The following is a 26,042-nucleotide window of genomic DNA, read 5'->3' on the forward strand; positions in this document are numbered from 1 at the left end:
AATCCGTAAGTTTTCTGTTAGACGGTACTTAAAGTTAGATTTTGTATTTATTCGGTGTATATTCTAGAAACCAAATTTTTTTTAAGTTAGCAACAGTACTGTGATGGATTCCGAAGGCAAGCAAGGTCGCGAGGAGTCGCCCGTCTCCCTGGAACATGAGATGGTTCAGGAAATTGTAGTCAAGGTAAGTCTGCCAACTTGAGGTAACAATAACATAGAGCTTGGTACGGAGGCACTAACCCGATTGGTAAGGGAAGGATTGGAAGAAGTGTTCGAGGCAAGAGTTTAGGCGTATGGTGAAACACTTTAGGCTAGGCGCTTGGAGTACAGCAGGAAGAGGGATCACAGTACTCTGACACAGGAGCCTCATTCTGTGAAATATGTTAAGACGTGTCTGAACTTTTCATATTGCGAGCATTACAAAAGGTGTCATCCGGGCGAATTCTGGAGGAAGTCAGGAGCGTGTCTCAGATGCGGGTCTAAGGAGCATCGGGTTCGGGATTGCACAGTTCCTTTTAAGTCAGGTGTGTTTTTTTTCGATGTGATGTTTGAATATAGAAATTGTATGCATGTGTGGTAAATATCTGTTCGCTTCTGTGGTTAGATGTTTGGTTAGGTGTGAGAGGTTTTGAGAATAAGTTAAAAGTGTATTACTGTAGTTTAGAACTAGAGTGCGGAGCGGGAGCGTAGTGGTGTAGATTGAGCTAAGCACTTGTTCAGATAGTTGGAAATTTCGAGGATGAAATTTCTTTAAGGGGGTAGAATTGTAACGCCCTGAATTTGGGCCTAGAAGTATTGGGCCTTGTGTATGGGTCCATAAGGAGGTTGTATATAAGCATTTAATTGTACAAGGAAATGATACAATTAAATGTCTGCTTTGGTGTTAAATGGCTTTGAGAAGTGTTAGAGAAATCTTGGGTTTAAACTTGGGCTTTAGCAAAAATTTTGGTTTTCAGTGAATAAAACCCTGGGTGCTCTGATGAAGGCCTTTTAAATTATTGTGGTAAATAATGACACAATGAAGCATACAGTTTAGTGGTTGTGGCGTCATTAAGGTCGCAAGGGAGCCTGGGTTCAAGTCTTGTCTCTTGCAATTTATTTTCGTTTTTCTTTTAAAGGAACCTAGACTTTGACCTATAAACCTTATAATTAATTGAGGCTAAAATGGTGACACGGAAAGAGCCTGTGGTGGAGTGGCAAGGTGGCGTGTTGTGTAACTATGAGGTCTGAGGTTCAAGTCTTGGGATGCGCAGTGGAGTATTTATTTTGCTATTTGAGCTGTGTAGGAGGTGGAGTTGGACTGGAACTCTGTGGTTGAAGTAGTCATAAAAAAATAAGGAATTTTCCTTATGGCTGAAAGTAATCCCACATCGGGAAGCTAACATGGGAATTGGTGAGAAGCTGGCGTTAAATAAATGAGTTGGTGGGGGAAAAAGTGATTAAGACTCAATGCAGAATGTGCCAAGGTTAGTGATCGTGGACTTCGGCGTGTTCTCATAAATAGGTGTGTATTTCACACTGCTCTAGCTGTAGAACGGCAAATACCGGAATGCTAAAATGCCGGTTACACGGCAAAGGCAGCCACACTAGTGTGTGAGTGCACGTGTGGGAGCTTTGATGTGATGGTTGAGTCCCATCATGAGTGCTCTCGTGGGCTTAGGTTGCTTTGGGCCAGGATGGGCCCATGGGCCCAAGCAGATAAATTATATGATTGTGTAGTAAATATTGGATTAGATTATTTAAATCTCATATCTGTAAGCTAGAATTACTGAAATACCCCTGTATGGTAGAATTACTGAAATGCCCTTGGAGGGTAGAATTACTAAATACCCCTGGTTTGTAAAATTACCAATATACCCTTGGTTTGTAAAATTACCAAAATACCCCTGATTTGTGAAATTATTGAAATACCCTTGACCTGTAAAATTGTCGAAATACCCTTGACCTATAAAATTACTGAATAACCTTCGACTTGTAAAATTATCGAAATATCCTCGATTTGTAAAATTAACAAAATACCCTTAATTTGGAAAATTATCGAAATACACTTGATTTGGAAAATTACAGAAATACCCCTAATTTACAAAATTATAGAAATACCCTTGACTTTCAAAAATTACAGAAATACCATTGGTTTGCAAAATTACCAAAATACCCTTGGTTTGTAGATTTACCAAGACATCCTTGTAGGGTGAAATAACTAAAATACCCTTAATAGGTAAAAAGATCGTTCTGCCCCTCTAGGGTATATGACTCACTGATAATACAATTTGATTGACTTGACTATGTTTTAACTGAGAATGTATGACTGTGATTGGACTGTTGTGACTGTGATTTGTATGATTTTGTATGCCATGTGTATATTTGCTACATTCATATAATATTATGTTGAACATGGGTGGGGATTATGAAACGGAGGAAGAAATTGAGGATCGCATGGTTGCTTGACGATCGTGGATCCACCGATTGAGGATTGCATGGTTGCTTGACAACCGTGGATCCACAGATTGAGGATTGCATGGTTGCTTGACGATCGTGGATCCACCGATTAAGGATCGCATGGTTGCTTGACGACTGTGGATCCACCGGTAGCTTTTAAGCCCAATATATGATTATTGACGACTCTGTGTCGATCATATTTACCCGAGGCTGTGTGCCGACTATATTACCATCGTTGATGGTTATGGGCCTAACATGATACAGCTATAGATGGCTTAAAGCCAATTATTCTGATTATGGCTTTGCGACAACCTACATATGGCTCTGTGCCAACTTGATTATGGCTGTGTGGCAAACGTATTTGCCTAAGGCTATGTGCCAATATATGATTAATGACGACTCTGTGTCGATCACGTTTACTTAGGGCTGTGTGCTGATTATGTTACTCTAGTTGAGGGCTATGTGTGTAACATAATCCAGTTATCGTTGGCTTTGTGTGTGACAGCCCTAAATTGACCCTAGTCGAAAAGTGGTTTCGGGACCGCTAAACCGAGTCATCGAAGTATTTGAGTATAATATTTATTGTCTAAAATATGTGAATATGAGTGTGTGAAAGTTTTAAGCTTCGATTTAGTCAATTGCATGTGAATTTAGTTAATAGGACTTATGTGTGACACTTTTGAAATGTGATAGGTTAATCTATAAGGATCTATTAGTGCATGTTATGAAAATAATGGGTTTGCATGTCAAATTTCCACCTATGACAAGTAGTGGCCGGCCATGATGGGTTATATACATGCAATATGTATTAATTATTAGTTAGTAGCTTTATATTTCATAACATAAATAAATAAAAAAGGAAAAAAGTAATTGAAATAAGGAAATGAAGGGTGATGAAAACAAAGCTTGAGTTTCTTTCTTCTTGGCCGAATGTAAAGAGGAAGATGGGAGAAAGGCATTCGGTCATCTTAAGTTAGCATTAAGGTAAGAAGTTATGTTAATTCTTCAAATTTTGGTTAATCTTGAATGAGGTATCAAGTTATTTTAGTAACCCATGTTGAATTTTTGATTGTGGGAATGAGTAGGGCTTTCGGCTATGGTAATTAATAAGGGTGATGGTTGTTGTTTCATGATAAATTTAGATGAACAATGGTAGATGAGTGTTTGAACTATACAAATGAGCATATGTGAGCATTGGGTGCTAAGGGAAAAGAATCGGCTACCTTATTATGTACCAAGACCGAATGTGAATTTGATTATGTTTGAGTATTTTATGTACTTAAAATTGATGTAGTATAAGTTACCATGTTCTTGCCGAAAATGTAATTGATAAAGGAGGAGTTTGTTATTGAACGTTAGGCTAAGTCCCTAGTGGATGTATGAATTGATAATAATTGTGTATAAAGATTTGCTTTACTATGTCTTTGTTAACAAGATGAGAAATGAGTTAAGATGGTCTTAGTGTACCGATTAGGACCTAAGGAGTTGAGCTTATTGATAGTATAGATTTCTAATGCACCTATGGTAATGGCCGAACATGTAGTTGTTTAATGTTTGAACAAGTGCCGTTTAGGTGTTCTAAATTGTCTAAATTAGATGTTAATCATCTAAGGGTTCGGCATTGTGCATTCTTGTTAAGAGTTTGATTTGAAATCATGAGGTTTTGTTGACTTGTGTTTAAATGGCATTCGGACATGGTCTATGAGTGTTTGCAAATCCGGTTTAAGTACATAGGTGCTAAATACTTTGTATTGGAAATTTTGATGTATAAGTAGTAAATTGATTCAAATGAATGGTTCTAAAATGTATATGAATGCCGTATGATTGTGTTTGATTGGGGAGTAAATTGTTTGATTTAGCTCAAGAGCTTAGAGGATCAAAGTTGGATAAGGGAAAGGAAAAAGTGATTGACTAGCCGTTGAAATTGTTCGACAACATTCGAGGTAAGTTTTCGAGTAATGAAACTTAGTTTATGATTTGATTAAGTCATGACATATAAGCATAACAAATAAACGGTGATATAATGATTCTACTTGAATTGTATATTGAGGTGATTAGTTTATACCTATGACGGGTAGCCGAATGTGTATAGAGATCATGTTATAAAGCAAATCAAAATCATGCTCATTGTATGTGGCTATTGAGCCGAAATTGGTAATGGTTGATAAGCGTCTTGTGTTTGAATTCTAGTTATGATAATGAAATATGGATGTGTCATGATTTATTGGTATATGTGCTTGATTATTCGGATGATATCCGGGCTAAGTCCTGAAGGCATTTGTGTAGGTTACTATATCCGGGCTAAGTCCCGAAGGCATTTGTGCAAGTAGTTTCTATACCCGGGCTAAGTCCCGAAGGCATTTGTGCTAGTGACTATATCCGGGCTAAGTCCCGAAGGCATTCATGCTAGTGACTATATCCGGGCTAAGACCCGAAGGCATTTGTGCGAGTTGTTATATCTGGCTAAATCCCAAAGATACTTGGGTTTGGAAGCGAGCGATCTTGCTGTAATAATTTCAATTAATACGCTCATAAAATACAAACGATAAGGTATGTTTCGTATATGCATCGGAAAGGTTGATTCCTTTCAAATAGTACTCGCTCAATTGATTAATGAGCTTCCTGCCTCTAGTTAGGTTTGATACCCTGTGTATGAATATCTTGGTTGAAGCGTGAAGAAATTATGATTTTGAGAATGTGCATACATGAAATTATTCATTTAGTCATATGAACGCTATACTTTAGTCGTAAATAATTTCGTTACTCAAAACTTACTAAGCATTAAATGCTTATTCCGTTTCTTTAATTCTCTGTTTTATAGATTTTTGTTCGTCAGCTATCAGACTCGGGATTTTCGAAGTCGAAGTCGTCCACACTATCTAATCCCTTTTGGTACTCTTTTAGTTAAACGTTGATAATGGCATGTATAGGACTAACCTTGTTGTTAATCGAGTACCTTTGGTAATGTGTATATATTCGGATAGCCATGCGAAAATGGCTTAAATATTTTGAGCATAGTATTAAAATCATTTTGTATATATATGGTTATTGAGAGGTGTGGAAATGCTTGGCAATGATTAGCCATTGGAATGGTTAATCACGATCATATTTGGTGCTATGTATGTCAAAGGGCTAGTTGAATCATGGAAACTATGAAATAGGTGAAATTTACCTTAAAATAGATGCTGACAGCAGCAGTGATGTGAGTTTGAAAATTCACTAAAAATAGTAGGAATGTAATTAAATAATGAATAAATTATGTAATCGAACCTTGATGAGTACATTTTCATATGGAAGAAGTGAAATGACCATATGAGCCGTATTTTATGAGATGTTTAAGTTTTTGTGAAACAGGGATAGAACAGTTACTGGATCCCCTGTTCTGACTTTGGAAATTTACCATAAATTTACCATAAATAATTAGTAGTCATGATTTATATGTACAGATTCCTATTTCAATCTAGTTTCATTAGAAACAAACGGCATATGTATTGAAGCCCTATACAGGGAGATATCTAAGTCGTAATGCATGAAGGTCAGAGTAGTCAAACCCTGAAACAGGGGAGACTTTAACTAATAAAATGTACTAATTAAATCAACGAAAAATTCTAGAAAACAATTTGTAGATGGATATATGAGTCTAGTTTCAGGGAAAATTTACGGAATCAGTTTTCGAGTTTTGGAACTCGAGATATGATTTTTAAGGTGACAGTGACGTAGTTAGCCAGCTTGTCTGGAAATTTTAAAATGAACTGTGTAAATAAATGAACTAAGTTCGTTAACACCTCGTGTTCGGCTCCGGCAACGGTCTCGGGTGCGGGGGGTTACATTGTGCCATTATGCCATTCTACTTACGGCTTCCAGCCGTCCTGCTATCCGGCAGCGTTGTTGCGATGTTTATGGCTATGTGTTGTCCTGTTTTCGGCTATGTGCTGTCCTGTCTACAGCGTTCAGCCGTCTTGTTGACTTAGTGTCACACTCGGTGCTAAGCTTGGTGTGTTGGCTGGGAGGGTCGATTTTATCCCCACATGGTGATTTGTTTGGTACGGGTGGTGTGTTGGTTGGACTGGGCTAGGAATCTGTCTGCATATCTGCATTTGATACTAATTCTGTACTAGGCTTAGGCCCACCTGATTCTGTTAATGGGCTAGGCCCAATTGATTCTGATGAGGGCTGAGACCCAAGTGAAATTGTACTGGGCTTTGGCCCACACACATTGTTCTATTATGTAATAGGCTCTGGCCCAGACTGATTCTGAATTCTATCTGTTCACTAACTGTTTTGGTTTAGGAGGGGATTACACACTAAGTTTTCATAAACTCACCCCGTTTATTAACTGTGCAGGTAATGTCCAGCATTAGGAGGATCGGTGCTGCGAGGGACTCGGAGGTGGCCACACAACTGCTATTGTTTTGATTTTCTTTAAAGTTATCTATTTACAAGTAGTTATATTTGATTTGGGTTGTAACAAGGCCTCTTTTAATTTCTGGTTCTAAACTTGGAAATTTATGTACTGTTTTAAAATTGCTGGAGTAGAACACGGTTTTCTTTTCCAAAATAATAACTATTTTTCAAAATATCACGTTTCCGCAAAACTTTAAAATAAGCTTCCACAGCAAATAAAATTTTAAGGGTAATAATGTTTTACAAGAGAATGACTTTTAATAAACCAACGGAAAATAAGGTTTTCACAAAGTTTAAAAATGGCCGGAGGTTTTAAATAGCAAGAATGGTTTTCAATGAGAAAATGGTTTTCAAAAAACACTTCAATGTGACACGCCAGATTTCGGCCATAGCGTCTAGGCCGAGTTTAGGGTGTTACATTTAGTGGTATTTGAGCCAAGTTGCAAACCTCGACTGTGGAATGGTTTTTAAAATTGGATTCTCGAAAGAATTGTTTCAAAAAGGTTTGAAAAGATTTGAAGTATTCGAAATGTTTTTCTGAATATTTTTTTGAAAGTGTGGTTACCGAGTCTTCGGCGTCGAATCTGTATGTTTTCTGTTAGACTGTACTTAAAGTTAGATTTTGTATTTATTCAGTGTATGTTCTAGAAATCAATTTTTTTTAAGTTAGCAACAGTACTGTGATGGATTCTGAAGGCAAGCAAGGTCGCGAGGAGTTGCCCGTCTCCCCGAAACATGAGATGGTTCAGGAAACTGTAGTCAAGGTAAGTCTCCCAACTTTGGGTAACAATAACCCAGAGCTTGGTACGGAGTCACTGACCCGATTGGTAAGGGAAGTACTGGAAGAAGTGTTTGAGGCAAGAGTTAAGGCCTATGATGAAACACTTCAGGCTAGGCACTTGGAGTGCAGCAAGAAGAGGGATTACAGTCCTCTGAAGTAGGAGCCTTATTCTGTGAAACACATTAAGACGCGTCCGAACTCATCAGCTTGCGAGCGTTCAAAAGGTGCCATCCGGGCAAATGCTGGTGGAAGTCAGGAGCGTGTCTCAGATCCGGGTCTAAGGAGCATCAGGTTTGGGATTGCACAGTTCCTTTTAAGTCAGGTGTGTTTTGTTTGGATGTGATGTTTGAATATAGAAATTGTATGCATGTGTGGTAAATATATGTTTGCTTCTGTGGTTAGATGTTTGGTTGGGTGTGAGAGGTTTTGAGAATAAGTTAAAAGTGTATTAGTATAGGTTGGAACTAGAGTGCGCAGCGGGAGCGTAGTGGTATAGATTGAGCTAAGCGCTTGTTCAGATAGCTAGAAATTTCGAGGACGAAATTTCTTTAAGGGGGTAGAATTGTAGCGCCCCGAATTTGGGCCTAGAAGTATTGGGCCTTGTGTATGTGTCCGTAAGGAGGTTGTATATAAGCATTTAATTGTACAAAGAAATGACACAATTAAATGTCTGCTTTGGTGGTAAATGGCCTTGAGAAGTGTTGGAGAAATCTTGGGTTCAAACGTGGGCTTTAGCAAAAATTTTGGTTTTAAGTGAATAAAACCCTGGGTGCTTGGATTAAGGCCGTTTAAATTATTGTGGTAAATAATGACATAAGGAAGCATGTGGTCTAGTGGTTGTGGCGTCATTAAGGTTGCAAGGGAGCCTAGGTTCAAGTCTTGTCTATTACAATTTATTTTGGGTTTTCTTTTAAAGGAACCTAGACTTTGGCCTATAGACTTTTATAATTAATTGAGGCTAACATGGCGACATAAAAAGAGCCTGTGGTGGAGTGGCAAGGTGGCGTGTTGTGGAACTGTGAGGTCTGAGGTTCAAGTCTTAGGATACGCAGTGGAGTATTTATTTTTCTATTTGAGTTGTGTAGGAGGTGGAGTTGGACTGGAACTATGTGGTTGAAGTGGTCATAAAAAAATAAGGAATTTTCCTAATGGTTGAAAGTAATCCTACATCAGGAAGCTAACATGGGAATTGGTGAGAAGCTGGCTTTAAATAGAGCAAAGAAGATGAGTTGGTGGGGGAAAAAGTGATTAAGACTAAATACATGATGTGCCAAGGTTAGTGATCTTGGACTTCGGCGCGTTCTCATAAAAAGGTGTGTATTTCGCACTACTCTAGCTGCAGAACGACAAATACCGATATGCCGAAATACCGGTCACTCGGCGATGGCAGCCACATGAGTGTGCAAGCGCACGTGTGGGAGCTTTGACGTGATGGTTGAGGCCATCATGAGTGCTTTCGTGGACTTAGGTTACTTTTGGCCACAATAGGCCGGGATGGGTAATGTGGGCCCAATGAGCCCTGGGCCCAAGTGGATAAATTGTATGATTGTGTAGTAAATATTAGATTGGACTATGTGAATCTCATATCTGTAGGCTAGTATTTCTGAAATACCCCTGTTGGGTAGAATTACTGAATACCTTTGGTTTACGAAATTACCAAAATACCCCCGATTTGTAAAGTTATCAAAATACCTAAGGTTTGTAAATTACCAAAATACCCCTGGTTTGTAAAATTACCAAAATACCCCTGATTTGTGAAATTACCGAAATACCCTCGACTTGTAAAATTATTGAAATACCCTCGACTTGTAAAATTACTAAAATACCCTCAATTTTTAAAATTACCAAAATACCCCTGATTTGGAAAATTACCAAAATACTTTGGTTTGGAAAATTACAAAAATACCCCTGATTTAAAAAATTACAAAAATACTCTTGACTTTTAAAAATTACAGAAATACCATTGGTTTGTAAAATTACCGAAATACCCTTGGTTTGTAGATTTACCAAGACACCCTTGTAAGGTGAAATGACTAAAATACCCCTAATAGGTAAAAAGACTATTCTGCCCTTCTAGGGTATATCACTCACTGATAATACAATTTGATTGATTTGACTATGTTTTGATTGAGAATGTGTGACTGTGATTGGACTGTTGTGACTGTGATTTGTATAATTTTGTATGCCGTGTGTATATTTGCTACATTCATAAAATATTATGTTGCACATGGATGGGGATTATGAAACGGAGGAAGAAATTGAGGATTGCATGGTTGCTTGGTGATCGTGGATCCACCGATTGAGGATTGCATGGTTTCTTGACGATCATGGATCCATCAATTAAGGATTGCATGGTTGCTTGATGATCGTGGATCCACCAGTGGCTTTTAAGCTCAATATATGATTATTGATGACTCTGTGTCGATCATATTAACCTAAGGCTGTGTGCCAGCTATATTACCGTCGCTAATGGCTATGTGCCTAACATGATACAGTTACAGATGGCTTAAAGCCAATTATTCTGATTATGGCTTCGCACCAACCTACATATGGCTCTGTATGCCAAGCGTATTTGCCTAAGGCTATGTGCCAATATATGATTATTGACGACTCTGTGTCGATCACATTTACCTAGGGCTATGTACCGATTATGTTACTCTAGTTGAGGGCTATGTGCCTAACATAGTGTAGTTATCAATGGCTTTGTGCCATTGTTTCATTCTGCTTACGGCTTCCAGGCGTCTTGTTATCTGGAAACGTTGTTGTGATGTTTACGGCTATGTGTTGTCCTGTCTATGGCGTTGAGCCGTCCTGTTGACTTAGTGCCGCAACTGGTGCTAAGCTTGGTGTGTTGGCTGGGTGGGTCGATTTTATCCCCACATGGTGAGTTGGTTGGTACAGGTGGTGTGTTGATTGGACTGGGCTGGGAATCTGTCTGCATAACTGCATTTGATACTGATTCTGTATTGGGCTTAGGCCCACCTGATTCTGTTAATGGGCTAGGCCCAACTGTTACTGAAATTGAGAATGGGCTAGGCCCAATTGATTTTGATGAGGGCTGAGACCCAAGTGAAATTGTACTGGGCTTTGGCCCACAAACATTGTTCTGTTACTGTAATGGCCTCCGGCCCAGACTGATTTTGAATTCTGTCTGCTTACTAACTATTTTAGTTTAGGAGGGGATTACACACTGAGTTTTCATAAACTCACCCCGTTTATTAACTATGCAGGTAATCTCCAGCATTAGGAGGATCGGTGTTGCGAGGGACTCAAAGGTGGCCACACAACTGCTATTGTTTCTGATTTTCTTTTAAGTTATCTATTTACAAGTACTTATATTTGATCTGGGTTGTAACAAGGCCTCTTTCAATTTCTGATTCTAAACTTGGAATTTTATATACTGTTTTATAACTACTAGCGTAGAACACGATTTTCTTTTCCAAAACAATAACTGTTTTTCAAAATATCACGTTTTCGCAAAACTTTAAACTAAGGTTCCGCAGCAAATAAACTTTTAAAGGTAATAATGTTTTAGAAGAGAATGACTTTTAATAAACCAACGAAAACTAAGGTTTTCACAAAGTTTTAAAATGGCCAGAGGTTCTAAATAGCAAGAAATGTTTTCAATGAAAACATGGTTTTCGAAAAATACTTCAATGTGACATGCCAGATTTCGGCGATAGCGTCTAGGCCGAGTTTGGGGTGTTACAGTTCTTGCTTACTTTATCAACCAAGACACATCTGCCTAAGGGGTTCGATACTCTAATCACAAATTCAGTAGACTCTACAGGCAATGTCTTACTGAATACTAAAGTTTCACATACATAAGAATGAGTCGATCCTGGATCTATTAATGCAATTACATTACTATCATAGAGAGTGAAAGTACCGCTAATAGCATTTGGAGACGAAGCTTGTTCACGAGCACGGATAGCATAAGCTCTGGCAGGTGCTCGAGCTTCAGATCTCACAGCCGTGTCTTTAGTCATTCTCTGGCTGCCACTCAAATTACCCGTGTTTCTGGGTGGTCTACCTCTAGTTGTAGTGTTACTCGGCCTTGTATTCTGCACTGTATCTTGCTCGACAAATAAAAAAATTCACGGATAAAATGATCTAATGATCCACATTTGAAACAAGCTCAATCATTGAATCTACAATTGCCAGGATGTCGTTTACTGCAATGTTTGCACTTAGTTTGATTTGGTCTAACATTACCAACACTAGCTATAGAGGTAGCTTTCGAACTCACAGGTTGTCTGTCTCGATCTCATCTAGAGTAGCCCACGGTAACCTTTGAACGGCTAAAATCACCTCAAAACTTCTGTGATGTCATATGAAATGACTTACTCGATGATCTTTTTCGTACCTCTCAAGCTTTCAAGTTGGCTTTTCTTTTCTCTTTCCCGAGTTCCTCAGCTTTACATACTTGTTCGACAAGCATAACAAACTTTTTTATTTCTAGAATCCTGATTAACAAGCGGATATCTTCATTCAAACCATGTAACACTCCAAACCCGGCCTAGACATTATGGCTGAATCTGGCGATGTCACATTGAAGTGTTTTTCGCAAAGTATGATCTCGTTGAAAAACCTGTTCTTTATTTTTAACCTCTTTGTGTGTTTCTGAGTCATGTCATTCATTTCAAAATTTGCGTCACTATCCAAAAAGTATTTACTTTAAAAATCGATATTTATTTCTAAAAATATTATTTTATAGCAGAAACGTTTTTAAATAGTTGGGTACTTGCGTTTACTTTGTAAAAACATTGTTTCTTTTGAAAAAATCGTGTCTTCCTATTTCTAGCAGTTTAAACCAAAGTAAATAAATAAACCCAAATTAAAGTTAAAAATCCTTTAAGTCCTTATTATAGTAAAATACACCAAAAATTAAATCGAAACCATAAAGTATTATTTAAAATTAAATAGGTCGTGTGGCCACCATTGAGTCCTCCATTGCACCGATCTACCTAAGTCTGAGGATTACCTGTACAGTTTAAACAGATAGGTGAGTTTACGAAAAATCAGTGTGTAATCCCATATAAGCAAACAATCAGAAAACAAACACAGTCTAGGCCTAAGCCCTTTTTAGAATAGTGACAATATCAGTTTGGACTTTAGCCCATCTCAATATAGAAACAGCCATGTGTTTGGGCCTTGGCCCATTCTAGTAACAGTACAGATCTACAATCAGAAATCCTACTCAACCAGCCTTTACACACCACTCCGTCCAGCCCTACACGCCATGTAGGGATAAAATCAACCCACCCATCCCTACACACCAAAAATAGCACCAGTTGTGGTACTAAATAGAAATTGCAGCAGAGCTGCCAAAATAGTACACTTCCTCCAATCATAACAACCTATCCCCATGCAACATTATCATAATATCATACATGTATGCGACATATATAAAATGGCATGCTCAATACATTCATACATCTTATAAGGGCATAATAGTCATTTTACCTTATAGGGCATATCAGAAAGTTATAAAATTTGGGGTCGAGGTGTGCTTACTGATCCAACAGTAGGTCCATAGTTGTCTCGAGGGACCCGTACAACCTTAACAGTCAAACAGTGAAAATGGGCCCTGTTAAGCCCATTTTTTTAAATCGAGTTTGAAATAAAATGGGGTTCGACTTTGAAAAACGAAAACAGGAGTCGCCACCAATCTTTTTAGATGTGATTGGATCACCTTGTAAAACATTTTGTTTAAAAATCATTAGTTTCGGTCTATGAAATCAAAAAATGGGTTCAGAAGCCGGTTACGTATGAGGAAGGATTAGCACCCTCGTAACGCCCAAAAATTGGTACGTAATTGATTATCAAAATGTCTTTAATGTCGGAAATTTAAAAAATTTTAAGATGCAATCCTTTTTTAAATATTTTTGACTTTGAAAATTAAGCTTCACTTGTATCAAATGAATCAAAATATTACATCCAATAAGTTAGGACACAATATTTTTAAGACATTTGACACTAAGTTAGTCCTTTTGGAAATCCCTATCTCGAAACAACGAAACGTCATATCCAGTAAGTTAGGACACAATGCTTTGAAATTCCAAGACAGTTGCTTGCATTTTGAAAACCTTAAAAACTTAGAAGGGTGTTTGATTATTTGAACTCAACGACGAAAGTTTCAACCCAGTAAGTTAGGGCACTACTTTTCTCGAAACTTCCAAACACCAAGCATTGCCTTTATTTTTTGAAAACTTTAGAGTCTTGTTTTTAAAATTGATGCATGAAGGAGCATATACGTGATAACATATTATAATAATAGGTAAATAAAAGCACAATAGCATAAATATCATACATTAACTAACATATATATATAAGAAATAAAACATGGCAAATTTTAAATAAGTAAAATATAAAAAAACAATATATATATTTAAGAAGAATAGCTAAAAACACATAAACATGTAATTCAACATATATTTAAACATATTAATAAAAAATGATGCATGATATACAATTTGACACATAATAATATGCCAAACACTCAACATTTAATTATGAGACCAACATTTAATATATTGACATAATATATAAAAAAAGGGGTTGTGTATATATATTAAAATATGAATAAAGTGAGTAATTTCTTTAAAAAATGTGTGAATTAAAATCAAATTTTTGGCAATGTAATGCTAATATAGTATACATAATAACTTTAGTTTTAAGAATATAATAAAATAATAAAATATAAATACTATGATATTGTACTATGTAAAATATAAAATAATAAACATATTTAATAATACATGAAAACATAGTAATTAGTAATGAATTTTGAAATAGTATAATAATATATAAAATACTAATTTTATAGTTTTGGATAAAAATATACATAGGTTTTTTAAAAATATAAAGAAAATAATTAATAAAATATTTAATAGCAATTTAATATGAAAATAATAATGTGAATAATAATATACCTAAAAAAATATATAATAGATAATAATAATATGAAATAATATATTGTTAAAATGTAAAATATTATAATAATATAAAAATATATAAAAATTATGTGATAAAAATATAATATAATAAATAATAAGTAATGATATATGTTAAAATATATATTAATATGATAATAGAAAAATATGAAGTAACATGATATAATAAAATATAAGTAAATAATAATATAAAATATATAATACACATATATATATATTAAAATAAAATAATATATATACAATTTAAAATAAATAAGTTATAAATAATTTTAAAAAGGATAAAGGGACTAAAATTAAATGTAAATAAAAATCAGTGGTTAATTTGATAATAAAAGAAACGGATTGGGACTTAATTGAAATGCCCATTAAAATCTTACGGACTCATCCGGAAATTTTCCCTTGTCCCAGAACGGTACCGTTTTGAAAGGGCTATATAAGCTTGATATTAGGCCAAAAAAATCATTCCGATCCCCCCTTTTTTAACAAAAAATCTGAGAATTCTCTCTGAGCCTTCCTGGCTCTCCTGAGCTCTGGCCCTTAGCCGGTGGTCCTCCGTTCATTGGACCACCGTGTTTCCCCTCACGCGTCGTCACTAACTCCGCCGTGTATGGCAGTCGGGACCTAAAAGGTTCGTCTTTCCGAGGTGAAACAGAAGGTACTATTCTCCTTTTCTTTATTTCTTTCCTTTGTATTTTTTTTAAAAAAAAACTTAAATATGTTATGCATGCAAAAGAAGTAAACCAGTAAAACCGAAAACAAAATAAAAGAGACGATCTATTACCCTTTCAAAAAGATCTACTTTATTTCTCTGCCTTTTGATCGAATACAAAAATTTTATGATGTTTTCTGTGTATATTTGTCTATCTATGCTTCTTATTTTCTCTCTGTATATCTATGTGTGCGTACAAGCCTCTCTCTCCCCTTTTAAAAGTGAAAAGGAAGGCTTTATAGCCTTAGTCCCTTATATATTCTGGGAAAGAAATCTACAATTTCTTTCCATTTCGTTTCTTCTGTATCTTTGACTGATATGCTGTGATTTTCTTGCCATTTCCTGCTCTGCTTTTTCGTGTATCTGCTGTTTGTTTCCTTTTTCTTGCAGGTAACTCGCGAAGATCTCGGTGGCTGGGCTTGCTGTCATGGATTCGAATCTCGGCAGATGCCCATTTGTTCACCGATGACCACAAGACAGTCTCTTTTGCGGAGATTTCAGCGTCAAAGGAGGTACCGAGATTGGAGGTGAGGCCTAGGATTACGGTGCACCGACAGTGGTGACGTTCGGAGTACCCCAGTATTTCTGGACAGCTCATTGATTAGGGCCAGCTGGGGTGACGTGAGGGGACAGGGCCATTGATGGCTCTTGCTTCGGGAGTTGGAACGGCTCTGATGACGTGGCGCAGCTTCTGGATCCTGTTACGGCGCTGAGGGAAAAGGCAGAAATATTAGGGTTCCCTGCCTTAAAAAAAATTTGGGCCAACTGGGCCACCTTGTAATTGGGTTAGAGTATCAGGGTCTGGTAGGTCTTGGGTTTAGATTGTATTTGGGTGTAACCGGGTACACGGATAGTGCTTCTGTATTGAACGAAAAACACTTGGGCTTTGTAATTGGACTTTTAAATGGACATTTTAAATAAATAAATACTTATTTATTTAATTCTTTTATTCTGTTTTCAGCCCGATCAAATTTGGGCTTCTACAGCTGCCCCTCTTTGCTCATTGCAGTATGACGGGAATCGAGCAAAGATTTAGAAAGACCAAATTTGACCGGTCTTATCAAATCATGGTCTTCAATCTGCTTCTTGTAAAGTTATGACTGTCATGTTGATATCTTCGATTTGCTCTCCGTCGAATACAGAGACGCTAAATCTGTTTCTTCGATTTGTTCTCTGACAATACAGAGATGCCAAATCATCTTAGATTTGCTTCAGCGTAAGCACGCGAAAACCAAATCAGCTATGTCTTCGATTTGCTCCTTGTAAGCACAAGGATAGCAAACCATCTTGGATCTGGTTCAGTCTAATCATCTGAAGGTTAGATCTGCTATGTGTCTGCCCTCCGTCGAATATGGAGATGCCAAACTTCGATTTGTTCTCTGACAATACAGAGATGCCAAATCATCTTAGACTTGCTTCAGTGTAAGCAGGTGAAAGCTAAATCAGCTATGATTTTGATTTATTCCTTGTAAACACAAGGATGCCAAATCATCTTGGATCTGCTTCAGTATAAACATCTGAAGGCCAGATCTGTTATGTATCTGCTCTCGGTCAAATATGGAGACGCCAAACTTCGATTTGTTCTCTGACAATACAGAGATGCCAAATCATCTTAGACTTGCTTCAGCGTAAGCACGTGAAAGCTAAATCAGCTATGATTTCGATTTATTCCTTATAAACACAAGGATGCCAAATCATCTTGGATCGGCTTCAGTATAAACATCTGAAGGCCAGATCTGTTATGTATCTACTCTCCGTCGAATATGGAGACGCCAAACTTTGATTTGTTCTCTGACAATACAGAGATGCCAAATCATCTTAGATTTGCTTCATCGTAAGCACGTGAAAGCCAAATCAGCTATGTCTTCGATTTGTTCCTTGTAAGCACAAGGATGCCAAACCATATTGGATCTTGCTTCAGCCAGATCTGCTATGCTACGGTCTATTACCCTACTGCTTAGGGGATTAAGGCGCGTCGTCTTTGATAACTTGTAGAATGATTATGCCTGATGATTAGGATGCTATGATCGAAGTGAGTCGAATGTTCCTAATTAAACATGTTATGATGGAAAATGTTGTGAACATGACCCCTATCCTAGACATCACCAATCATTCCTTCATTTGTCTCAAAGTATTATTCTTGCTCAGCCTGTAAGCTTGTACCCTTCCTCAAATGCTACGATCCACTGAGGATGTATGTAAGATAATCTTTCCTTAGAATTGAATCTTTGGTTTTGTCCATTTTCCTTTTAGACTGGAAGAAAGAAATCCCTCGAGTTCCTTCATCCCTTACTTATGTGAATTTCTCAAACAATTGTCCTGTTTTAGTTTCTTGTATTATCTAGAAATTCCAGAGTAATGCGTAAAACTTCGTTTGTGAACATATTTAGTTCATCTATCATTATTTCAATGCAACATACTTAAAGAATAATGGAAGATAAATAAATCTCTAAGAATAATTGGATTTGAATGAATTATCAAAAAAGATACAAAGGAAATTAATCTGAAAGCCTATCTTTGAGAAGAAAAAAAATCTAAAGATAGCAAACAGGCCAAAAATTAGATGCCCTAGATATCGCCGCTTGAGCACTTATACATCAACTTCATGAAGGCATGTTTTTAGAAGATTCAAAGTACTCTGTCGATGCCCCAGTATGCAACGTTCTTCGTTCTTTGTTGAGCAAGATTACCAGATGCTTCAAAATTTGAGTCGCCCTTTCGGGTTTTCAACTCAAAACTTTTTTGGTCACAAGGCGCCCTTTGCAGGTTTTCACCTTGGCCTCTCCATTTTTCTCTTTTTTCCTCTTCTCTCTTTTTTCTTTTTTTTCTTTTTTTTCTTTTTTCTTTTTGTTTTGTTTTTTATTTTTTTATTTTTTGTTTGTTTTTTTTGATTTTCGAAACCTCAAAGCGCCCTTTGTGGGTTTTCACCTTGGATTCTCTTCTCTTTCAGACAAAGTATTTTTTAACTGAGTTTGAGTTCACTAGGTTGGGTAAAATTTTCCCATCCATTTCCGTTAAGATCAATACACCGCCAGAGAAAGCTTTCTTTACGACATACGGCCCCTCCCAATTCGGCATTCATTTCCCCTAAAGTCTTTTGAATAGGAAGGATCTTTTTCAGTACAAGGTCTCCCTCGTGGAACTCTCTTGGTCGAACTTTCTTATCATAAGCTCGCATCATTCGCTTCTTATACATCTGACCATGTCGAATGGCTCTTAGCCTTTTTTCCTCAATCAAGTTCAACTGGTCATATCGGGATTGAACCCATTCAGCTTCATATAACCTTATCTCTGTCAAAGTTCGAAGAGAAGGTATTTCTACTTCAATAGGTAACACTGCTTCCATCCCATAAACTAACGAGAATAGGGTTGCCCTAGTAGAGGTTCTGATAGATGTTCGATAGGCCAGGAGTGCAAATGGTAACTTCTCATGCCAATCTCTATAGGTCTCAGTCATCTTGCCCACTATTTTCTTAATGTTCTTGTTGGCGGCCTCCACTGCCCAATTCATTTTTGGACGATAGGGAGAAGAATTGTGATGTTTGATCTTCAACTGGTCGCAAACCTCTACTATCGTTTTATTGTTTAAGTTCAATACATTTTTGGATATGATCTTCTCAGGAATTCCATATCGACAAATGATCTCCTTCTTCAAGAATTGACTCACAGCTGACTTAGTAACATTTGCATAAGAAGTGACCTCTACCCATTTTGTAAAGTAGTCAATTACCACGAAGATAAATCGATGTCTATTTGAAGCTTTCGGTGATATTGGTCCAATGACATCCATACCCCATATGGAGAAAGGCCATGGAGAAGTCATAACATACAAAGGTGAAGGTGGTATATGAATTTTGTTCCCACAAATCTGACACTTATGGCATTTCTTGGTGTAGTTAATACAGTCCCCTTCTATAGTGGCCCAATAATAGCCAAACCTCATGATTTGCCTTGCCATCGTGAACCCATTTGCATGCGTCCCACATACACCTTCATGAACTTCTTCTAAAATTAGCTTAGCTTCTACGGCATCGACACATCTCAAAAGTACTTGGTCTTTCCTTCTCTTGTACAAGATATCCCCGTCCAGGACATAGTCGCAAGCTAACCTTCTCAAAGTTCATTTGTCATTTTCATTGGCCTGTTCAGGGTATTTACGATCTCTGACATATCGTACTATATCCTGATACCAAGGGTTATCGTCCTTTTCTTCCTTCTCAATGTTACAACAATGAGCCGGAGCCTCGTAGACACTCATTTGGATTGGTCTCATCTCTTCCTCTTTATTCACCTTAATCATTGGGGCAAGGTTGGTAAAGCATCTGCCATCTAATTTTCGTCTTGTGGGAGATAATTGAAGGTGATGTCATCGAACTCCTCAAGTAACCCCAAAACTACGTTTCGATAATTGATGAATTTAGGGTCCCTTTTCTCCCATTCACCTCTAAGCTAATAAATTACCAACGCAGAATCTCCATATACTTCTAGGGTTTTTATACCTCGCTCTATAGCTGCTTGAAGTCCCATGATGCATGCTTCATACTCAGCCATATTATTCGTGCAATCAAAGTCCAACTTGCACGCGAATAGGTAATGATCGCTATTCAGGGATACCAAGACTGCCCCAATTCTATTTCCGACTGCACTAGAAGCCCCATCAAAATTTAGCTTCCAAGGAGAATCTTCGGTCGTTGCTATACACATTAAATCCTCATTTGGAAAATCAAAGTTCAATGGCTCATAATCCTTTAGAGCCTTACTGGCCAAGAAGTTTGCTACCGCACTTCCTTTTATAGCCTTCTAACTTATGTAGACTATATCAAACTCTTAAAGCAAAATTTGCCATCTCGCCATTCTCTCATTTAGAGCCGTTGACTCCATCATGTATTTCAATGGATTAAGCTTTGAGATGAGCCAAGTGGTATGGTATAGCATGTACTGTCTTAATCTCCGAGTTGTCCAAATCAGCGCACAGCACAACTTTTCAATTGGTGGATATCTCATTTCATAGTCAGTGAATTTCTTATTGAGATAATAAATTACCTTCTCATTTTTCGCTGACTCGTCATGCTGACCAAGCATACATCCCATAGAATTACTGAACACTGACAAGTACAATATTAACAGTTTATCTAGGCTAGGTGGAGATAATACCGGAGCATTCAACAAATACTACTTGAACTTTTCAAAAGCATCCTGGCACTCCTCATCCCAAGTACCTTGATTGTGCTTTCTGAGGAGGCGGAAGATAGGATCACATTTCTAAGTTAGTTGTGAAATGAACCGAGCAATGTAATTCAACCTTCCTAGGAATCCTCGAACTTCTTTTTGAGTTTATGGTGGAGGCAATTCTCGTATTGCTCTGACTTTGTCTGAATCAACTTCTATTCCCTTTTTACTAACTATGAAACCTAATAGCTTTCCCGATCTAGCTTCGAAGGTGCACTTTGCCAGATTGAGCCTCAACTGAAACTTCCTCAACCTCAAGAATAGTCTTCTTAAAACTTCAATATGCTCTTTCTCTGTTCGAGACTTAGCAATCATGTCATCAACATATACTTCAATGTCCTTATGCATCATGTCGTGAAACAAGTTCACCATGGCCCGCTGGTAGGTTGCTCCTGCGTTCTTCAGTCCAAACGGCATCACTTTGTAGAAAAAATGCCCCACATGGTTATGAAGGTGGTTTTATCCATGTCCTCTGGATGCATCTTTATCTGATTGTACCCCGAGAAACCATCCATAAAGGAAAACAACGAATGTCCCGCCGTGTTGTCTACCAAAGTGTCGATGTGCGGTAAAGGAAAGTTGTCTTTTGTGCTAGCTGTATTCAGATCTCTGTAATCAACACACATTCGTACCTTCCCGTCCTTCTTAGGGACCGGCACAATATTAGCTGCCCATTCGGAGTACTTGACCTCTTGTTAGAATCCTGCATCGAACTGCTTCTTAACCTCATCTTTTATTTTTAGAACAATGTCTGGCTACATTCTCCGCAACTTCTGTTGGACTGGTTTGCAATACTGTCTTATCGGAAGACGATGTACTACAATTTCGGTACTCAATCCGGGCATATCTTGATATGACCATGAGAAGATATCCTTGAACTCTCGAAGCAACTCAACCAGACCATGCCTTGTGTCCTCGGTAATCAGTGTTTCAATTTTCAACTCCTTCCCTTCCTCTAGGGCTACATTTTCTATTTCCTCTTTCTCATGCGGCATAATTCATTTTTCCTCCTATTTTACCATTCTTAACAGATCAGGAGACACATCACAATCTTGGACATCTTCAAAATCCTGAGATTCCTCTAAACACATGTCTTGCTCGCAAGAGAAATCAAGAGTTGCAGTATCAGTGCTCATATCATTGATATTTAGGGACCTGTTGGAGTATGAAAGAATATACAAAGAATGAATGAATCTAAGAATGATTTTTTATGTGCTATGAAAAAGTTTAACGAAATATTGATTGATAAAAAGAAACCATATTCGTCCAAATTGATAATAAAGTTATGTTTTATTAAAATAATAATAGATGATCATAAGCCTTTTTCACAAACGTAATCTTACTACTCCTAGGCCCTAGAGTAACTGGCATGTTTCGAGAATTACTCTGAAAAATTCCTAAAGACTACAGAAAGGTCCTCCGCAGTCCAATTGTTCAGAGATCTCCCCGGTTCGTAAGGGCGAATGCCCTTGAGGCTTCCTTGCTCCAATCCCTCATTGTGTATAGCATTAATCTAATGACTTTCTTCTACCAGTAACCCTCCTAACTTAAAGGATTTGGATATAGGTAGGAATGTCATCGGTTACCACTCCACTTCTCCTCCGTTCAAATGCGCCTTTCTTCTCGCTTGGCGCTTCTCAATCTCTTGCTTCCGGTGCTTATGGTCTGGCTTGAAGCCCAAACCAAAGCGATCTTTCTTCTCAAACAGTTTTGGGATTTGAACCCCTCCTTGCAACTGTCTTCCTAGTCCTTTTCCTGGTAATGCTCCCTTCCCCATCATCATTTTCAGGGCCATCCTTGTGGCTCTAGACATTTTGGGTACCGGCACCTCACTTCCTTCCAAAATGAAGGTTGTATTGATGATTTCTAAAGTGCAGAAAGAACACTCAATAGCCTTTTCATTTGCCTCGACATAAGGGGCCTTACTAGTGACTGCTGCTATAATGTCCTCTTCTGCATTGATGTTTATTAACCGTCCATCTGTCACTAACTTCAATTTTTGGTGCAACGAGGAGGGCAGCGCTCCTGCCGAGTGTATCCATGGTCTCCCCAATAAACAATTATAGGAGGGATTGATATCCATCACTAAGAAATCAATTTCATATGTATTTGGCCCAATTTCCAAAGGGATGTCAATTCGTCCCATCACTTTCCTTTCGGTTCCATCGAAGGCTCTTACCACATTGTGACATGTTTTCATATGCGAACTGTCAATGGGTAATCTGTTCAATGTGGATAATGGAAGGACGTTCAAAGCCGACCCGTTATCAACGAGTACACTTGGAAGCGTGTATCCCTTGCACCGAGTAGTGATGTGCAAGGCCCTGGTTGACCCTATGCCCCCAAGTGGAATTTCATCATCATTGAAGTAGATAAAATTGTCAGCACTCATGTTATTCACCAACCGGTCCAACTTGTTAACGGATATGTCATGGGTTACATATGTTTCGTTAAGTACCTTCAACAATGCATCCCGATGCACCTTAGAACTCAGAAGTAAGGCTAATACTGATATACATGCTGGCTGCCTATGCAACTGCTCGACCACACTATACTCGCTATGCTTAAGGAACTTTAGAAACTCCTTAGCCTCCTCCTCATTTACTAGCTTCTTGACAGGGACTTTAACCTCTTTCTTCTTCTCAACGTCAACATCCTTTGTTTTTGTGGGCTCCACTCTGATGGCCCCCTCATCATAACGCTTCCCACTTCGTGTATGGGAACCTTCATTTTGTACGCCCCTAGACGCACTAGCTATACTCTCCCTTTCAAGTACTATTACACTACAGTCATAGCTCCATGGCACCCTCTTGTCATCCTTGTAAGGGAAAGGAGTGGGTTTATGGATGACGACCTTGGGCCCGGTTTGCGCCCCCACTTCATTATTCCATGGAAAGGAAATAATCATTCTTGGTCGGCTGGTTCCTTGTCGTTCATTTTCCAGCACACATATTTGTCTTTTGCAAGAACTACCCTAAAAAATCTGTAGCTCTTTGTTAACCATAAAGCCTTGCACCATGGCCTTGAACTCTTCACAATTTTGGATCATATGACCCACCTCTCCATGGAATTCACAATAGTTCCCCATTCTTTCTCTACCTTTTCTAGATGTCAACATACCTCTCTTCACCATCTCCTCCCATATTACTTTCATGGGTGTCTTCACCTTAGCAACATCTTCCTTGATTCTTCCTTCCCTAGTTTCATCAATGGCATTTACTCCTTGATTGCCATGATCTAGTAATGGATTTTCAGCATTAGGGGTATTGTAGAATTTAACAATCCTTATCTTGATAAGCCTCTCCACGGCCTTCTTGAATCCGATGCAGTTTTCAATCAAATGCCCCGGTATTCCCGTATGATATTCGCATTTAGCATTTGCATCATACCATTTAGGGTACGGTGGCTGTAGCGGTTTCAAGTGGAATGGAGCAATAGCATGTGCATCGTATAAGCTTTGATAAAGCTCACGATACGTCACAGGGATAGGCATGAATTGCATCCTTTTCGAATTCTGTCTTGTGCCCGATTCCTGTCTTTGAGTACTTTGTTGGTTGACCGCGGCTGCTTTGGGTTGACCAACTGTGATTGCCCTCGAGTTGAAACTATTCATGTTATTCACCTCGTTGTCCTTTCTCCTTGGGGTCGATCTTTTAGCCATTTCCCCCTCAATTTTACCATCCTTTATGGCATTCTCAATCATCTCTCCTGCCATAACTATATCCGCAAAACTTTTCACGGTGCTTCTAATCATGTGAGTGATGAATGGCGCCTTCAAAGTGTTGATAAACAACATGGTGGTCTCCTTTTCTAACAGTGGTGGTTGTACTTGCATTGCCACTTCCCTCCATCGTTGTGTGTATTGCCTAAAACATTCATTAGGCTTTTTCTCCATGTTTTGAAGCGTGATCCTGTCCAGCGTCATATCAGTCACATGGTTGTACTGTTGCATAAAGACTTGTGCAAGATCTCTCCATGAACCGATTCTTGCACTGCTTAACTGATTGTACCACCTAGCCGCTACTCCTACTAAGCTATCTTGAAAACAATAGATCAATAGTTGATCATTGTTCACATACCCAGTCATTCTCCTACAAAACATTGTTATGTGTGCCTCTGGGCAAGTAATCCCGTTGTACTTTTCAAACTCTGGCATCTTAAATTTGTGAGGAAGCACCAAGTTTGGGACCAAACTTAAGTCTTTGGCATCAATATGATGATTGCTAGCGCCTTCTAAAACCCTAAACTTCTCCTCCAACCACTTGCAACGATCCTTCAACTGTTTTGAAGATTCGGTTGCCATTCTTTCCCTCTCCATCATATCCAGATCAGGAGTGATAGGGTTGATTGGGCTATCGCCCAAATTATTTCCCGACACAGGTGGGAAATTCACGGGGATTCCAGCATCAACCGACCCATGTTAAGGCTTATAGTGACAGATGGCCTTCTAGGAGGTGCCTCGATTTGCAGTGGCACATGAGGCAGAGTAAAACTCAGAGGATGATCCTCACCTTCCTCACTAGTGATAGCCACGGGGGCTTTCCCTTTATCAGTGGCCCTTAGCAGCTGAGCCATTTCAACCATCATATTCCTCTGAGCTTCTAGCATTTGCTCCCTCATGTCATTCTGCATTTTGGCCAACTGCTCTTGCAATTGGTCTTGCATATCCTTTTGCAATTGTTCGAACCTTTGATCCATACTCTTAGTTTTAGTGCGAGTGCCGTAAGGATGTGTGATTTCCAGATTTTCTTTTCTACCCTTGGAAGTAAACTTTGACTAATTATAATCTTTCTATAACTTTGAATGCATATGATGTGATTTAATGCAAATGAATGAATGCAAAAAAGGCATCGATCTCGATTCAATCTCATTTTGTAACACCCCGAACCCGAGTCCGACACCGGAGTCGAACACGAGGTGTTAACAAACTTTGAAAAATTTCCAGACACTGCCCAATCTGTGTACTAGTCGCTTTAAAAAATCATATCTTGAGTTTCACAACTCGAAAATCAGTTTCGTGATTTTTCCTTGAAACTAGACTCATATTCCCATCTACATATTTTTTTCTATAATTTTTGGTCGGGCCAATTAGTACAGTTTATTAGTCAAAGTCTCCCATGTTACAGGGATCGACTACCCTGACCTTTGCGCATTACGACTTGGATATCTCCTTGTACAGGGCTCCAATACTGATGCCGTTTGTTTCTATAGAAACTAGACTCAGAGAGGAATCTATAAATATATGGTATGACTCCTAATTATCTCTGGTTAATTTATAATGAATTTCCAAAGTTGGAACAGGGAATCCAGAAACCGTTCTGGCCCTGTCTCACGAGAACCTGAATATCTCTTAACATACTGTCCGTATGATTGTTTCGTTACTTTCCTATGAAAGTAGATTCATCAAGGTTTGTTTACATAATTTATTCACTATTTAATTCCAATCCTACTATTTTTAGTGATTTTCCAAATCTACGTCACTGATGCTGTCAGCATCTACCTTTATGGTAGGCTTTACCTATTT

General features: G+C 38.2%; 1 protein-coding gene across 1 annotated transcript; it reads right to left on the reverse strand.

Moving 5' to 3' along the window:
* Positions 1 to 22,218: 22,218 nt before the first annotated feature.
* On the reverse strand, positions 22,219 to 24,836 carry LOC121230489 (uncharacterized). Its single transcript, XM_041115381.1, has 5 exons — positions 24,713 to 24,836; positions 24,348 to 24,556; positions 23,577 to 24,290; positions 22,977 to 23,492; positions 22,219 to 22,323 (listed from the first exon to the last, which is right to left on the reverse strand). The coding sequence occupies exons 1-5, from the start codon at positions 24,834 to 24,836 to the stop codon at positions 22,219 to 22,221; spliced, it is 1,668 nt and encodes a 555-aa protein (XP_040971315.1).
* Positions 24,837 to 26,042: the final 1,206 nt, after the last annotated feature.

The sequence above is a fragment of the Gossypium hirsutum genome, chromosome A06 (assembly GCF_007990345.1).
Source record: "Gossypium hirsutum isolate 1008001.06 chromosome A06, Gossypium_hirsutum_v2.1, whole genome shotgun sequence".
NCBI lineage: Eukaryota > Viridiplantae > Streptophyta > Magnoliopsida > Malvales > Malvaceae > Gossypium > Gossypium hirsutum.

Excerpts from the sequence above, each read along its gene's own strand:
- LOC121230489 (XM_041115381.1), bottom strand. The coding sequence starts at position 24,836 with ATGGAGAGGGAAAGAATGGCAACCGAATCTTCAAAACAGTTGAAGGAT. Across the intron at positions 24,557-24,712 it reads TATTGATGCCAAAGACTTAA|ATAGCTTAGTAGGAGTAGCG; the intron begins GTTTGGTCCCAA and ends ATTGTTTTCAAG. Across the intron at positions 22,324-22,976 it reads ATCGGGATGCATTGTTGAAG|AGCCACAAGGATGGCCCTGA; the intron begins GTACTTAACGAA and ends CAAAATGTCTAG.